The 16,120-nt window shown below is 46.9% G+C and overlaps 1 protein-coding gene across 2 annotated transcripts in view; it reads right to left on the bottom strand.

Annotated features, from left to right (window-relative positions):
• tmem94 (transmembrane protein 94) overlaps nucleotides 1-16,120 on the bottom strand; it is a 151,972-nt gene that overhangs the window by 103,847 nt on the left and 32,005 nt on the right. For both annotated transcript variants that reach the window (XR_015073042.1, XM_085963319.1), the window contains exons 2-5: nucleotides 9,954-10,073; nucleotides 5,216-5,343; nucleotides 3,307-3,443; nucleotides 1,194-1,396 (exon numbers count right to left, since the gene is read on the bottom strand). Coding sequence is in view for 1 of the 2 variants with exons in the window: in XM_085963319.1 (XP_085819445.1) it covers nucleotides 1,194-1,396; nucleotides 3,307-3,443; nucleotides 5,216-5,343; nucleotides 9,954-10,073 (588 nt within the window). In the remaining variant the exon portion in view is untranslated. The remainder of the gene's footprint in view (nucleotides 1-1,193; nucleotides 1,397-3,306; nucleotides 3,444-5,215; nucleotides 5,344-9,953; nucleotides 10,074-16,120) is intronic.

The following is a 16,120-nucleotide window of genomic DNA, read 5'->3' as shown; positions in this document are numbered from 1 at the left end:
TACAAAAACAAGAATTCCATTTGAAGTTTTTAATGCCCTTACAAACTTGAATTGAAATCTTTCTTGACCGGTGTATCTGCACAACTAGGTCCCTCTAGCTCATTTAACAACTTAACATTATTTCCTTTCCCTAATCTTACTTCCAAAAATGCATTACTTTATATGTTTCTACACTTAACTGCAAAGTATCAGCTATCTGCACATCCTACAAGCCTAGCCAAGTCCTGCTGCAGGTTTTCCACAAGCGTCGTTCATACCTCCAACATGAGTGCAGTCAGGAAATTTCCATATTGTCCTAAATCCAAATTATTTACTTGCACATTAAATAAAAGTGGCTCTAACAAAGGCCCCCGGGGAACACCATTCAGCACGCCATTCTGCTCCGAGAATCTTACTTTTGCCTCTGCCTTTTGCTTCCTACCCTCCACTTATCTCTACCTGTGGTCCACATTCTCCTTAATTCCGTGCATCATTATCTTTGCCACAAATCTCTTAGGTGGTACCTTATCCAAAGCTTTTTGAAAATCCATATGAAACTCATCCTCTGCATTTCCTTTTTCTATCTATGGATATTTATTCAAAGAATTGTCTACGGTCAAGTGTGACCTGCCTTTTAGAAATCCATGCTGATTGCCAGATTAGCTCCTGATTCTCCAACTGCTTAGTAATTTCAACCTGTATTATAGACTCTAGTAGTTTTCTAAGAGTTGAAATAAGACTACAGGAAACTTTGGTTTATCCGGAGGTTGTATGTCCGGAATACTCGATCTAACGGCAAAAATCAGGAGCCGTTTTCTATAAGATTTTTTTAGTTCTCGTTCTTTTTTCTTCCCAGTCAGGCACTGCAAGGTCTGTAGCTATAGCAACAGCTTCAGCTAGAGACACTTGCAGCTGCAGCTGACTCTTTAGAAGCTGTTGCTAAGCAACAGTGTTTGTTGTCAGATACGGAGATGAAAACCTCCGTATGCTTCAACATTAACTTTGTATGTCCGGCAGTTTTGATAGATCGGCAACACGTCGGTCCCGTCGGTGCCGGATATCACAAAGTTTCCTGTAACTGGTCTATAATTTCCTGGCTGCTCCCCCTCTCCTTTTCTGAAGAGGGATCTCACAATTGCCACCATCTGGCACAATTTTCTTTCCCAAAGGGCTTGGTTTCCATATTTAATTAGAAGAGAAACCACAATGCTTACCTTAATTCCTCTTAACGAGGCAAAAGACTCCTGGCCAGGTCTAAGTGCAATGACATCCCCTTCCACTAATAAACAGACAGGAAGGTTGCACAGATGCCCATCTCTATAGGCCCAGTGGAGTGACCAGGATGGAGCAGAGGGCATAAAGAGGTCTGGGTACAATGCATCCTCCCATCTCAGATCCTCATTACCCACAAGTGCTTCTGTAAACATCGAACAAAACAAAAATCAACATTTACAACAAACCATTTTGCTGCTCCATGCAAATTTAATAATTGAATTAAGTTGCATACTTTAACGTGACTATGTGGCATACTTGGTTAACAAACTGACAGATTATCTTATTATCTGGGCATGTGCCTAAAAGCCATTCACAGAATTACATAGAATTTTACAGCACAGAGACAGGCCAGTCGGCCCAACAGGTCCATGCCGGTGTTTATGCTCCACACGAGCCTCCTCCCACCTTACTAATCCTCATCTAACACTATTAGAGTGCTAAACCACTAAGACATGACAGTGAATGTCGCAATAATGGAAACAGGCAGTACACACTAACACATCAAGATGGGGCCTCGGTTTAACGTCTCATCCGAAAGACAGCACCTCCGACAGTGCAGCACTCCCTCAGTACTGCACTGGAGTGTCAGCCTAGATTTCTGTGCGGAAGTCTCTGGAGTGGGACTTGAACCCACAACCTTCTGACTCAGAGGCGAGGGTGCTACCCACTGAGCCATGGCTGACACAGTTTAGTCAGTAAAGCAATGTGTAACTGAACCATATAGATCAGGAGGTCATGGATTTGACACGTAGTATGTCCAGATTTATTTGACTTCAGCAATACATTCGGCCTCAGCACCTTGGGCTAGGGAGGGGATTTGGGGGGGGGGGGGCGGGGGGGGGGGGTGAAAGAAAAGAAAATCAGCCATGGTTCCTGTTGTGCAAAGTTCACTTTTTTTAACCCCCGTCCTTTCAAAGAAATTTCAACCAACAAGCACGCCACCTGTTGCCTGACTGACAGGCAAATGGGTCACAGGTTTGCACTGAATGAACCATGGTTGCAGCAGGATGCTCAAAGTTGAACAATGCAGAGGATGTGATTCTGACTTCTTGGGGCAGGCTTGCCTGAACTTTTTGACGGGTCACAATACAAAACACCACTCCATCGGCTGGTGCTGCTGCTTTACTGAAAACTAACTTTGCGAATTAAACTCAACATGAAAGCGTTCCCTCCCAGGTCAGTTACAGATGGAGTTGGAATTATCTGTTCACTGATGTGGGAGGAATGTTGAGAACAGCGCTTTCCAAACTACAGGCCCGTCAGATTCAAGTAGGCAAATCAGCAAATGTGTAAGCAAACCGTAAGATATGAAAGCACCAACAGAAACCGTTTGACATGGGGTTTTACAAGCCGGATAGACAGCACTTGCAAGAAACACGTGGCCAATGGCCTGTAGTTTGGACATCCCAGCATCTGTCAGTCTGACCAGAAAACTGGTCACAGGAAACGGACAACACTTTTGACAGTTTAATTCAAGATTTTAATCTTATTTAGGGTCTATTATCTGTAGCAAAAGCAAAATACTGCAGATGCTGAAAATCTGAAATCAGAACAGAAAGTGTTGGAAATACTCGGCAGGTCAGGCAGCGCCAGTGGAGAGAGAAAGAGTTAACGTCTCAGGTCCATGACCTTTCATCAGAACTGGAAGATGTTGCAGATGAACAGCTTTTAAGCAAGTGTAGAGCCAGAGATAGGTGGTGGTGGGGAGCGCGCAGGAATTGAACAAAAGACCTTTCCCTTTTGTTCTTTTCCTGCCCCCCTTTCCCTGGATCTGTACTTGCTTAAATGCTATTCCCCTCCAAGTTTCCAGTTTTGATGAAAGGTCACCAGCCTGAAACGTTAACTCTTGTTGCTCTCCCCACAGATACAGCCTGACCTGCTGCTGAGTGTTTCCAGCATTTTCTGTTTTAAGTTCTATTATCTGCGAGAACATTAGTGAATGCTGTTTTTCCATTATCTTGAGCATTCACTCCAGCTGAACTAATAAATCCCAGTCTTAATCTGTCAGAAAGATTCTCAGATCAAACAAATACTTGTTTCAAGTTTATTCACCGTTCAGCTTATTGATGATTTCTTGTAGTCTGGCCATGATCTCTCCCTTTTTCAGGCTCCCCTGTCTCCCAATCACATATAGGTTGAGGAAAAGAAGCAGGAACAACACTGCTGCGTTCAGTACTGCGGTGCCCTGGCTATCAGAGGAGAGAAGGAAGCACAAGAATTAGCTGCCTGCAGTTGATAAGTGAAGTTATACGAGTCTTGCTGTCCCAGTACAGAAATTTCACGATAAAATTTTACAGAAGACCACAGAGAAATTATGCTTAAGAAGACATTGTTATTCATCGTTGGTCACTTGTATTTTAAATTCCCGTTATTGAGGACCACCAGATTCACATGGCAACATATGCTGACTATATGAATAGCACAGGGTTATACTAGGAGCATTCAGTAACCTTTTAATCGAAAGCCATAGTCCGAAGCAATGACTTGCTCAAAGGTCACTCTTGTAGGTCTATCATTTCTGCTCCTTTCCCCATCTCAACTTTTACAATTTTTTCCAAGCTCTCTGCAGCATCCAGAGCTGACACGCTCTGAATTATGGCCCATACATACACAAACGGCTGTTCGTTTGAGGATTGCAAGTTAGGGAGAAGGTGCGTCAGAAGTAGCCCTGGAACTGCGTTAGGAGTACAGCACATCCTATATTTCATCCTATATCCTGAGCATCTTTCTGTTTCACCTCTTGTCTGTGCACAAGAGGAAAAGTATCTGGCTGAAAAGCCGCACAGTCTTAACCCTTCTAAGGAAAGGCAATGTTAACTAGCTGTCCTCTGCTTCGGTTTAATGCGTGGTAGTTGCTGTCCTAAGGCAGCCTGGGAGATATCTCTTACGTAATACCCCCCTCAGCGACACATCAATGGGAATATATTGCTGGCAGGTCAAGTCAAGTTGTGTCACTGGCGCAGAATTCAGAGAGAGAATTCTACATAAAAATATTAGCAACCAGGCTGATTCTGAACAGCAGAAAGTTTAGAAACAGGGGTGGCGGGGGAAGGAAAGCTGCAAGGCTCGAATTGCTGTACAGATATAGCCCCTTTATAATATTTAGGATTGTCAATCAATTCAGATGAACACACTTGGTCAGCTTTTAAAGACAAACACACTTAGAATTAGCGGGAATGAAAATCAGAGTGGCAGCAGAAAGCAAACTGTGATAAATGGACAATCTCCAAACTGACCGTCACCTTACCTGCACCAAAACTGATTTGCTTTCACCATTTTCTTCCGGTTAGGGGTGAAGTTACTTGCGAAATCGTTCAAAAAAGGCTTTACTCATCAAGAAATAGGCAAACAAATGTATTGTAAAAAAACTCTGAGGGAGTTTTACACCTGACCTTCATGCTGACACTGGCGGAGGGGGCGGGTTCCATTCCTCAGGTTAACATTCCTCACCTTGATCAGCATAAAACATTTAGATAACACTACAGGCTCGTTATCACACAAAAAAGTTAATAACTTCTGTCCCACACGCAGCACAACTCTAAGCCCCTTGTATCTGGAAATCTCCCACATGGCTGCAACAGCAAGGAACCAAATTTGAAAAGAAAATCCAGCATCTTACAAGTGGGAACAGGTGTGTTCAGAGCAAATTTATTCCTGGGCTTTGGATAATGTTCAGAAACCAGACGAGCTCTGTTCTTGGAAGCTTGTGATGTCACCTGGACCCCTCAACTCGATCAGTGTTTTGTAGTTCACTCTGGAGTATGCATCAACCTGCAGGTAGCACACTCCTAGCCATCATCTCGGCTAATCCGTGGTGGCGCCCTGCACTATGAAGTCTTCACATAGGGTTTAAGAATCATTTGCTGCACTGTCAGAGATACAGTATTGTGTTCCTAAATCAAAACTGGTTGCTGGTCTCACGAACCCAATCACTAGATTCACACAATGAGGTATCGCTTACCTTCCACTTGGTTGGCTGCCATAGCAACACAGCAGTAAGATGGCAGCCAGCAGCATGAGCACTGCCCCTGGCCAATGGAAGCTGGAGGATCGGTTGTTGGGGTTGAGGAAGCCCTTAAACCACACTTCCTGCAATAAAACCAGTGCAGCAGTCAGATGGCCATGGAGATCACACACAGAGACACGTCAAACTTTAAATACCGAACAAAATGGATTCACACTGGATACCACACATTAACTGTGTGATACTGGTTTAGTTTCCACATACAAGACTCGAGTGAAAATACGTTCAGCTCGTTAAGATCACCTGCAGGACTGGAAATTAGAGAATCAAAAAAACAGCTACGCCAGAGCAAAGGGCAGGGAAATTATAAACTGTATCAGTTACACTGGGGAGCAATTTACACCAAGCTTTCCATTACATTCTCTGTGAGTTATCGGGCAGAGATCTGATTGAGGGGCTCAGAGGACATCATTATCCGCAAGAGTGGTTTGTAAATGCCCTTTGAATGCTGAGACTAGAGTGATGGCTTCATTTCATTTCAAAACATCTAATGAGATAGGGCACTTACTCCCAGCCGAGAGGGGGAAACTTTTGTCCCGTCCCCCGGCATGGCTGCATTGTAACCCAGGCCCCGGGACAACATTGTGCTAACTCACGGTGCCCAGCCCTTCAAAGTGTTCTCACCATCAGACCAAAGTTGTGCTCAATGAGGTTTATTTAAAAATGAAAGCAGTGCAAAGTAACAGAGTAAAGGGCATCACTCTTTTCTTTTTAAATGCAGCATTCCAAGGGATACTAGATCACAGGGCAGAACTTGCACTTTTTTCAATCTCATTTTGCACCGCCATTTACAGAATCATTGTTATACTGCGCAGAGACTAGAAGGTGGGATATAAAGCAATTAAACTGAGTCACCTGAAACATAGAAACATAGAAGATAGGGGCAGGAGTAGGCCATTCGGCCCCTCGAGCCTGCTCCGCCATTCAATGCGATCATGGCTGATCCTCCAAATTCAGTACAGGAAACTCTTTTTTATCCGGCACTGACGGGACTGGCGTGGTGCCGGTTTATCAAAAAGTCCGGATTACAGAGAGGTATAGTAAAAGGTGCGAGAGCTCTGTACACAGCAACAAATCCAGGCTTCCCTGTTGCTTAGCAACAGGTGCAGGAACCCCGGTTACACAGCCACAGATCCAGGAACGGCCACTAATATGAAGTAAAACTTACCTGAACCTACTCCTGAATTTTGCCGGTTAACAGAGATTTCCGGTTATTTAGGTGCCAGTAAATCGAGAGTTTCCTGTACCCTGTCCCTGCCTTCTCCCCACACCCCTTGATCCCTTTAGCCTTAAGAAATATATCCAACTCCTTCTTGAATATATTTAATGAATTGGCCTCTACTGCCTTCTGTGGTAGAGAATTCCACAGGTTCACCACTCTCTGGGTGAAGAAATTCCTCCTCATTTCTGTCCTAAATGGCTTACCCCTTATCCTTAGACTGTGACCCCGGTTCTGGACTCCCCCGCCATCGGGAACATCCTTCCTGCTTCTAGTCTGTCCAGTCCTGTCAGAATTTTATAAGTTTCAATGAGATCCCCTCTCATTCTTCTAAACTACAGCGAGTATAAGCCCAATCGACCCAATCTCTCCTCATGCGTCATTCCTGCCATCCCAGGTATCAGCCTGGTGAAACACAAGATTGGTTCACCAATTGCAACCTTAGCCATTTTTAAAAAAAGTTGTTTTTAGTGCAATACATTGAGAGTAATGTTGACCAGTAACTGTGTTTTCAGAGGTGTGATACCAAGGAACTTTCAAAGGTTTGTTGCAGAGGAACTGCACAGGACTTCACAGAATACCAGGCCATTTTCGGAGAATGAATTATGGAGGGATTCACCTTTTTCATATTAGAATGGGGAGCAACGATTATTCATTTAAAAATTCAGTCCAAGCCAAACATTGTGTTATGGGCAACAAGCATTGGTGCCTTGGTTAAAATCATGTATTCTCAACATCCATGTGGTTGGGGTGAGAGTGAGGGGAGTGAGGGAGTGGACAGAAGAGCCTTTCTCTCCACCAATTCATGCAGAATCCCAGCAACAAGTAAAAGTCAGTAAGGCAAGGTTGGTCAACAACAACGTGCATTTATATAGTACCTTTAACCCAGTATACCCTCTCAAGGCGCTTCACAGGAGTGTAATCAGACAAAAAATGGACACCAGGCCAAAGAAGGAGACATTAAGACAGGTGGCAAAACCTTGGAAAAAAGAGGTAGGTTTTAAGGAGTGTCTTAAAGGAGGAGAGAGAGAGGTGGAGAGGTTTAGGGAGGGAATTCCAGAGCTTAGGGCTGAGACAGTTGAAGGCACGGCCGTCAATGGTGGAATGAAGGAAGTGGGGGATGCACAAGAGGGCCAGAGTTGGAGGAACGTAGAGCTCCGAGGGTTGGAGGGCTGGAGGAGGTTAGGGAAGTTAGAGAGGGATGAGGCTGTGGAGGGATTTGAAAACAAGAGAATTTTAAAATCGAGGCATTGGCGGACCGGCAGCTAATGTAGGTCAGTGAGCACAGGGGTGATGGGTGAACGGGACTCGGTGCGAGTTAGGACACGGGTCAGTGAGCACAGGGGTGATGGGTGAACGGGACTCGGTGCGAGTTAGGACACGGGGCAGTGAGCACAGGGGTGATGGGTGAACGGGACTCGGTGCGAGTTAGGACACGGGTCAGCGAGCACAGGGGTGATGGGTGAACGGGACTTGGTGCAAGTTAGGACACGGGGCAGTGAGCACAGGGGTGATGGATGAACGGGACTCGGTGCGAGTTAGGACACGGGGCAGTGAGCACAGGGGTGATGGATGAACGGGACTCGGTGCGAGTTAGGACATGGGGCAGTGAGCACAGGGGGTGATGGATGAACGGGACTCGGTGCGAGTTAGGACACGGGGCAGTGAGCACAGGGGGTGATGGATGAACGGGACTCGGTGCGAGTTAGGACACGGGGCAGTGAGCACAGGGTGTGATGGGTGAACGGGACTTGGTGTGAGTTAGGACACGGGGCAGTGAGCACAGGGGGTGATGGATGAACGGGACTCGGTGCGAGTTAGGACACGGGGCAGTGAGCACAGGGGTGATGGGTGAACGGGACTCGGTGCGAGTTAGGACACGGGTCAGTGAGCACAGGGGTGATGGATGAACGGGACTCGGTGCGAGTTAGGACACGGGGCAGTGAGCACAGGGGTGATGGGTGAACGGGACTCGGTGCGAGTTAGGACACGGGGCAGTGAGCACAGGGGTGATGGGTGAACGGGACTTGGTGCGAGTTCGGACACGGGCAGTGAGCACAGGGGGTGATGGATGAACGGGACTGGGTGTGAGTTAGGACACGGGGCAGTGAGCACAGCGGGTGATGGGTGAACGGGACTGGGTGTGAGTTAGGACACGGGGCAGTGAGCACCGGGGGTGATGGGTGAACGGGACTGGGTGTGAGTTAGGACACAGGGCAGTGAGCACAGGGGTGATGGGTGAACGGGACTTGGTGCGAGTTAGGACACGGGGCAGTGAGCACAGGGGTGATGGGTGAACGGGACTTGGTGCGAGTTAGGACACGGGGCAGTGAGCACAGGGGGTGATGGATGAACGGGACTCGGTGCGAGTTAGGACACGGGGCAGTGAGCACAGGGGGTGATGGATGAACGGGACTTGGTGCGAGTTAGGACACGGGGCAGTGAGCACAGGGGTGATGGGTGAACGGGACTTGGTGCGAGTTAGGACACGGGGCTGTGAGCACAGGGGTGATGGGTGAACGGGACTTGGTGCGAGTTAGGACACGGGGCAGTGAGCACAGGGGGTGATGGGTGAACGGGACTGGGTGTGAGTTAGGACACGGGGCAGTGAGCACAGGGGTGATGGGTGAACGGGACTTGGTGCGAGTTCGGACACGGGGCAGTGAGCACAGGGGTGATGGGTGAACGGGACTGGGTGTGAGTTAGGACACGGGGCAGTGAGCACAGGGGTGATGGGTGAACGGGACTGGGTGTGAGTTAGGACACGGGGCAGTGAGCACAGGGGGTGATGGGTGAACGGGACTCGGTGCGAGTTAGGACACGGGGCAGTGAGCACAGGGGGTGATGGATGAACGGGACTCGGTGCGAGTTAGGACACGGGGCAGTGAGCACAGGGGTGATGGGTGAACGGGACTTGGTGCGAGTTCGGACACGGGCAGTGAGCACAGGGGGTGATGGATGAACGGGACTCGGTGCGAGTTAGGACACGGGGCAGTGAGCACAGGGGTGATGGGTGAACGGGACTTGGTGCGAGTTAGGACACGGGGCAGTGAGCACAGGGGGTGATGGGTGAACGGAACTTGGTGCGAGTTAGGACACGGGGCAGTGAGCACAGGGGGTGATGGGTGAACGGGACTTGGTGCGAGTTCGGACACGGGCAGTGAGCACAGGGGTGATGGGTGAACGGGACTTGGTGCGAGTTAGGACACGGGGCAGTGAGCACAGGGGTGATGGGTGAACGGGACTCGGTGCGAGTTAGGACACGGGGCAGTTAGCACAGGGGTGATGGGTGAACGGGACTTGGTGCGAGTTCGGACACGGGCAGCAGAGTTTTGGATGAGCTCAAGTTTATGGAGGATAGAAGATGGGAGACCGGCCAGGAGTGCGTTGGAATAGTCGAGTCTGGAGGTTAACAAAGAGACGGGTGAATCACTAGAGTTTTAGTCATGCCTGTACCTTCCAGGAATCCTTCCTTCTCTGCTGCTTCTGGTGCTCCTCCAGGATTGCAGTGAGCTGGTTACGTAGCACCGTCAGAGCCTGCCTGGTGGAAAGGCCCAAGTTTGCGAACATCTCATCCTGTGAAATAATCAGAACAGAAAGATTTAGCCGATGCCCCTATTCACACAGCCAATGGGTAGTTTATCGTACGACCAGAAAGACACCTAAATGGACCGAGTCTCTGCTGGCGACACGGTTATCACTAGGATTTCAATAAGATATGATTGAGATAGTTTGAAATGTTTTAATATTATGCACATTTTAACTATGAAAAACATACAGCAGTAAAATTCTAGATTTTTTCCCCCAAACTTGGGGTACGGCCGGAAAGATCATTCTATAACACTGGGGTGATGTACTGGTGGTTCTGGGTCTGTCACTGGTAGCTGCAATTTGAGGAGATAATTAAGGCTATTGTACCAAAAGCAAGACGCTCAAAGTACCCCCGCAACCCCCTCCCCCCCCACCTTGTTACTGAAGACAATTCTTATTTCTTCAAGGTTTATTTGAGATTCGCCATTTTGCTGCATCATAGACCCTTGTGTGCGCTCTTTCTCCCTGCTGATGTAGGTTTGCATTACATCCTCAACATTCAGGGACAGAGAAAACTGATGCACAGTGGTTGGAGCATCCCATTACATAATATAAGAAATAGGAGCAGGAGTAGGCCATTGGGCCCTTCGAGCCATTCAATAAGATCATGGCTGATCATCGCCTTCAACTCCACCTTCCCGCCCTATCTCCATAACCCTTGATTCCCTTAGTATCCAAAAATCTATCGATCTCTGCCTTGAATATACTCAACGACTCAGCATCCACAGCCCTCTGGGGCAGAGAATTCCAAAGATTCACCACCCTCTGAGTGAAGAAATTTTCTCATCTCAGTCCTAAATGGCCGACCCCTTATTCTGAGACTGTGACCCCTGGTTCCAAGCTCTCCAGCCAGGGGGAACATCCTCCCTGCATCTACCCTGTCAAGCCCTGTAAGAATTTTATAGGTTTCAATGAGATCACCTCTCATACTTCTAAACTCGAGGGGATATAGGCCTAGTCTACTCAATGAGGTTACAAGGAACTCGCAAGTTAGCACAGATTTAGCTCCAATACACTTGAGAGAGAGAGAGAGAGAGAGAGAGAGAGAGCGAGAGAGACGGATGTTTAGACTGGGGCCACATCGCTGCTTCATCGGCACAATTCCCAGGCAGCTTTGCAGCTCGAGGTCCTGGATAAACGGATGTAATTAATCGTGGCGGGTGATCATTTGAGCAGATTTTTCCATGACCTCATGGCATGGCCATACAAAAGCCCCAGTCCTGAGGAGCTCAGCGGGACAATCAGATCAATGGTGGAACAAGGCCAGCCCTGTGCGCGACTATCGAAGCATCACAAATCCTCTGCTATGCTCACCCACAGCGTCTGTTTGAAACTGGTATAATTCCTTCTCCAGCACCTCTTCTTCCTGTTGCTGCCACTTGGTCTTTATTTTTTAATACTACAGGAGTGCCAAATGACACAAGAGCAGTTATCCCGACTGCATATGATCAGGGCTTCAGAGCATTGCTAGCGTTTGGTTTAGCACTCCACTTTTTTTCATCGTACAGGAAACTTTGGATTATCCGGAGGTTAACTGTCCGGAATGCTCGAGCCACCGGCAAAAATCAGGAGCCATTTCGTTAGGTTTTTTTTTCCTTTCGTTGCTTTTTTTCTCAACAGTCAAGCTCTGCAAGGTCTCACTGAAGCTGTTGCTAAGCTACAGAGACGCTATAGAGACGCTTGCAAGGTACGGCCGACTGTTTAGAAGCTGTTGCTACAGGGTTTGTTGCCAGGCAACAGGGTTTGTTGCCAGATACGGAGCTCAAAAGCTCCGTATGCTTCAACATTAGCGCTGGTTTGTCCGGCAGTTTTGAGGAAACGGCAACAGCTCGGTCCCGTTGGTGCCGGATAGCACAAAGTTTCCTGTACATGGTGAAACGCTACATACACACACACACACACACACACACACATATATATATTATATATATATAAAAATACTGCATCATTACTACCCAGTGCAATTCTGTCATCAGATTTCAGTTTGTGGTTTTACATGCTTATGTGTTAGTCAGTGTACATCATCTCTAACGGCATTTGTCTAGTTGGAGTGCTTGCGCTGTTTGTTAACGAGACAGTACGAGTCAGAGTTTCTTTTCAAACTGCAGAAGCACCTGCCCCAGCTGTCAGTCACACCGTGGCCTATCGTCACTCTACAACTAAGTGGAAAAAAAAGTTGATCCCAGCAAGACCAGCTCCCAAATCCCTTAATTCGCATTAAGAATCAATGAAAGACAAATTAAAAATTAGTTTTCCAGCTTACATCCACAGTAAACTACTGGGCTTCATTTCAAATTCATGCTTAAAATACTGTTTTTTAAAAAATAATTCGAATTAATTCTTTGTGAAGCACTGTATAAAATTACAAGGCACGATATATAAATGAAAGTCTTTGCTTTTGCGGTAATGTGCATCGCTCTCTCAAGTAGCTTTCCGATTTTCATTCATTTGTTTCCCATTTCTTTAGGTTGATGGTAATTATGACCAAAAGGTGTCATAATAAAGAAATACAAAGGCTGCATTTATATAGCACCTGAGTGGATGCCTCAAAATCATCTCAAACACAATGAATTGTTTCAAAGTGCAGGAGCTGTTATGTACAACAACAACAACTTGTATTTATATAGCACCTTTACCGTAAAAAATCCCAAGGCACTGCACAGGAGTATTAAGACAAAAAATTGACACCGAGCCACATGAGAAATTAGGGTGGGTGACCAAAAGCTTGGTCAAAGAGGTAGGTTTTAAGGAGCGTCTTAAAGGAGGAAAGAGAGGTACAGGAAACTTTGTGCTATCCGGCACCGACGGGACCGAGCTGTTGCCGTCCCATCAAAACTGCCGGACAAACCAGCGGCAATGTTAAAACATACGGAGCTTTTGAGCTCCGTATCTAGCAACAAACCCTGTTGCAGCTTCTAAACAGTTGGCCGTAGCTTGCAAGCGTCTCTGTAGCTAAGCAACAGCTTTAGCTAGACCTTGCAGAGCCTGACTGGTGAAAAAAAAGCAACGAAAAGAAAAAAAAACTTACTGAACCGACTCCTGAATTTTGCCGGTGGATCGAGCATTCCGGACAGTTAACCTCCGGATAAACCAAAGTTTCCTGTAGAAAGGCAGAGGTTTAGGGAGGGAAGTCCAGAGCTTAGGGCCTAGGCAACAGAAGGCACGGCCGCCAATGGTGGAGCGATTGTAATCAAGGATACTCAAGAGGGCAGAATTTGAGGAGCGCAGATATCTCAGGGGGGTTGTGGGGCTGAAGAAGATTACAGAGATAGGGAAGGGCGAGGCCATGGAGGGATTTGAAAACAAGGATGAGAATTTTGAAATCAAGGCGTTGCTTAACCAGGAGCCAATGTAGGTCAGCGAGCACAGGGGTGGCGGGTGAACGGAACTTGGTGCGAGTTAGGACACGGGTAGCCGAGGTTAAGGTTGCAGCAATGTTACATCAGCAAGATCCGACAACTGCAAATGAAATGAATGACTAGTTAATCTGTCTTTTTTGTCGTACTGGTTGAGGGTTGAGCCCAGACATCAGAAGGACTCTCTATTCTTCTTTAGATAGCATTGTGGGACATTTAATGTCAGCCGAACCACTGGAACGGGGAGATAACACTTGGGTTCCAAGTCTCGACGGAAGGATGGCAGGGTCCAACAATGAGGAACTTCCTGCAGTACTGCACGCCAGTATCAGCCTGGATCATCAACTCAACATGGCATGAGCCTTGAAGTCGCAACTTCCTGACCCAGAGGTGAGAGCACTACCAACTGAGCCAAGCTGACACAATAATCATTGTGTAACATTAATGTAAAAATAGACTTTGACATCGGGTGGCTCAGCGACTGTTCCAGATGTTGCATCAGTCGGTTTCCCGGACAGAACCCCTGCAGGAAAGAGCGCTCTGTAACAACACCTTGAGCAGACTGTTCACCCAAGCTCTACCAGCGCTGGTCCATCTACTGAGTTCTCACTGCTGGTCCATACCTGAAACTAGATGTTCACATAGTTTGGGCCATTAGTGCCTTTGAGGCTGCGTACTGTGGAACGGAAGCACTATACGGTAATGTCACAACCGCTTTTTGAGTGAAGGGTAGTCACTTGCCACATACGTCTTAGGATGATTTTATATTGCAATTTAAGCATCAGTGCAAACCAGTTTCTGCTTTGTAACAACACTAAAGTTGCAGTGGAGCACAACAGTGCAGTCAGGTGCTGATCAGACTCCCGAACGACCTGCTCACACAGGCAGTCTCACACTACTTGGGCTCGACACCGCTTTGTGTGAAAGGTGCTCGGGGAGCCCCGGAGAATGGAATTGAATGCTGTGTGTTAAATGTCACAGCCTGAAGGACAGTTGTGCGCCTGCCCAGCACGCACACGCAGGAAGGACTCTCTCCTGTGCAGGGAAACTCCACACCAGGCATGTCGAAATGAGATGTCACTGAATGGAGCAGGCTCTGCAGTTACTGGCCTCAGATCAATAGCTGCAGTACAAATGCACCTTCAGTGGCACAGATCTGGCAGTAGGTCACCTTCGCTCCAGGCAGATGGGAAGAGAATGATGCACAGCAACTTCAAAGGTATTCTGAGTGGAGAAATTTCTATTTCCAAAAGGAACCAAACGGTTTATTAGAATTCGTAAGGTGATCCACCGGTCTATCCTGGCTGAGCGGGACTGGACCGGGGCCGCAGCTGGGGTGCTGTGACCAGCTTCAGCACCCCCAACACAAAAACGGGGAAGAAATTAGCCAGAGTTCCCAATGGTGATAACTAGCCAAGATTATTATTCCTACTGGAATATGTGCATGTGCGGACGTTTGGTAGAAACTGTATCAGGCTCGGCTCCGGTACCCTCCGTGGTCTTGGTTGGGACTCACACAAAGGATGGCCAGTTTGGTGAAGTCATGGAGGACAGCCTGTGCTAGTGGACCATTATCTCAGCACGAGTCACTGAGAAGGGGAGATAAAGTAGTAAATGCAGGGCACAAAAATAGCAACACTTTAGTCTACTGGAACTATTTAGTTATATCAGGTATAGAGAAATAATCCAGGTTACACATTTGCTGGCTTAACATACTATATACTGTATGTTGATTACACAGTCTTGTAAACTGACTGTTTTATCTCCATGTATGTATTAAAATGATGGCTGCCTGGGAATTAGTAATAAAGCTCTAATTTAATGGAGGAGTCAGATGTTGCTGTAAAATACAAGGCCAAAACGCTGCTGATTTATGGCCATCTGAAGTCGGGGAGTTCTATTACCATCCATTAGTTTTACTGCTGAGCCCAATGTTATGGCCTCAATAAAATGAGAACAATGCCGTTAACCCTTAGACTGCTGCAAGCCAATCATCCCTGGCCCCGCTGCTTTTACAGCTCACACTGTGATGCTGAAAGAAACTCTACTGCAGCACTACAGTTACTCAAATGTCCATTAGCCCTCAAAGACAAACATTTTAATTGGAATATCATTTTGTCCCTCTTTTCCCCATTCTTTGCTCATTTTTTTTTTACATTACATTTTTCTATCTTTCTGTGCTTTATTTCTGTACTTGCCTTCTAACTACAGTATTACTGCCCATTTTGGAGGTGGGAAGTTAAAAGAATTGTTTCTGATTGGCTTCGTCTCTCCGTTCTAAGCCAATTAAAAACCAGAACAATGATGATGGGCAAGGTCACCAGAGACTGGCTAATTTAATCCATGTCCTCTAGTTCTGCAATCACAGTGCCAGTCAAACAGCGTACTCGCATCTACATATCCTATGCCTCAGCGTTGTATAGACCAGTGGGGGATGAATTCCTTTGACAGCTGTGACAGGAAGGACTTGCAATTATATAATGCCCCATCACATCGGAGAAATATCGCTGAGCACTTCACACAAATTACGTTTGAATTGCAGCCAATTTGTGCATAGCAAGGTCTAAACAAACAGCAATCAGATGAAAGACTTGCATTTCTATAGCACCTTTCACAACCTTAGGACCTCCCAAAGTGCTTCACAGCCAATGAAGTGCTTTTGAAGTGTAGTCACTG

Source organism: Somniosus microcephalus, chromosome 21 (genome assembly GCF_052327205.1).
Source record: "Somniosus microcephalus isolate GS21.2 chromosome 21, FLI_Smic_1.0, whole genome shotgun sequence".
Taxonomy (NCBI): Eukaryota; Metazoa; Chordata; class Chondrichthyes; order Squaliformes; family Somniosidae; genus Somniosus; species Somniosus microcephalus.
The sequence above is the reverse complement of the archived record's forward strand: the minus strand, read 5'-3'. Positions and strand labels throughout refer to the sequence as shown.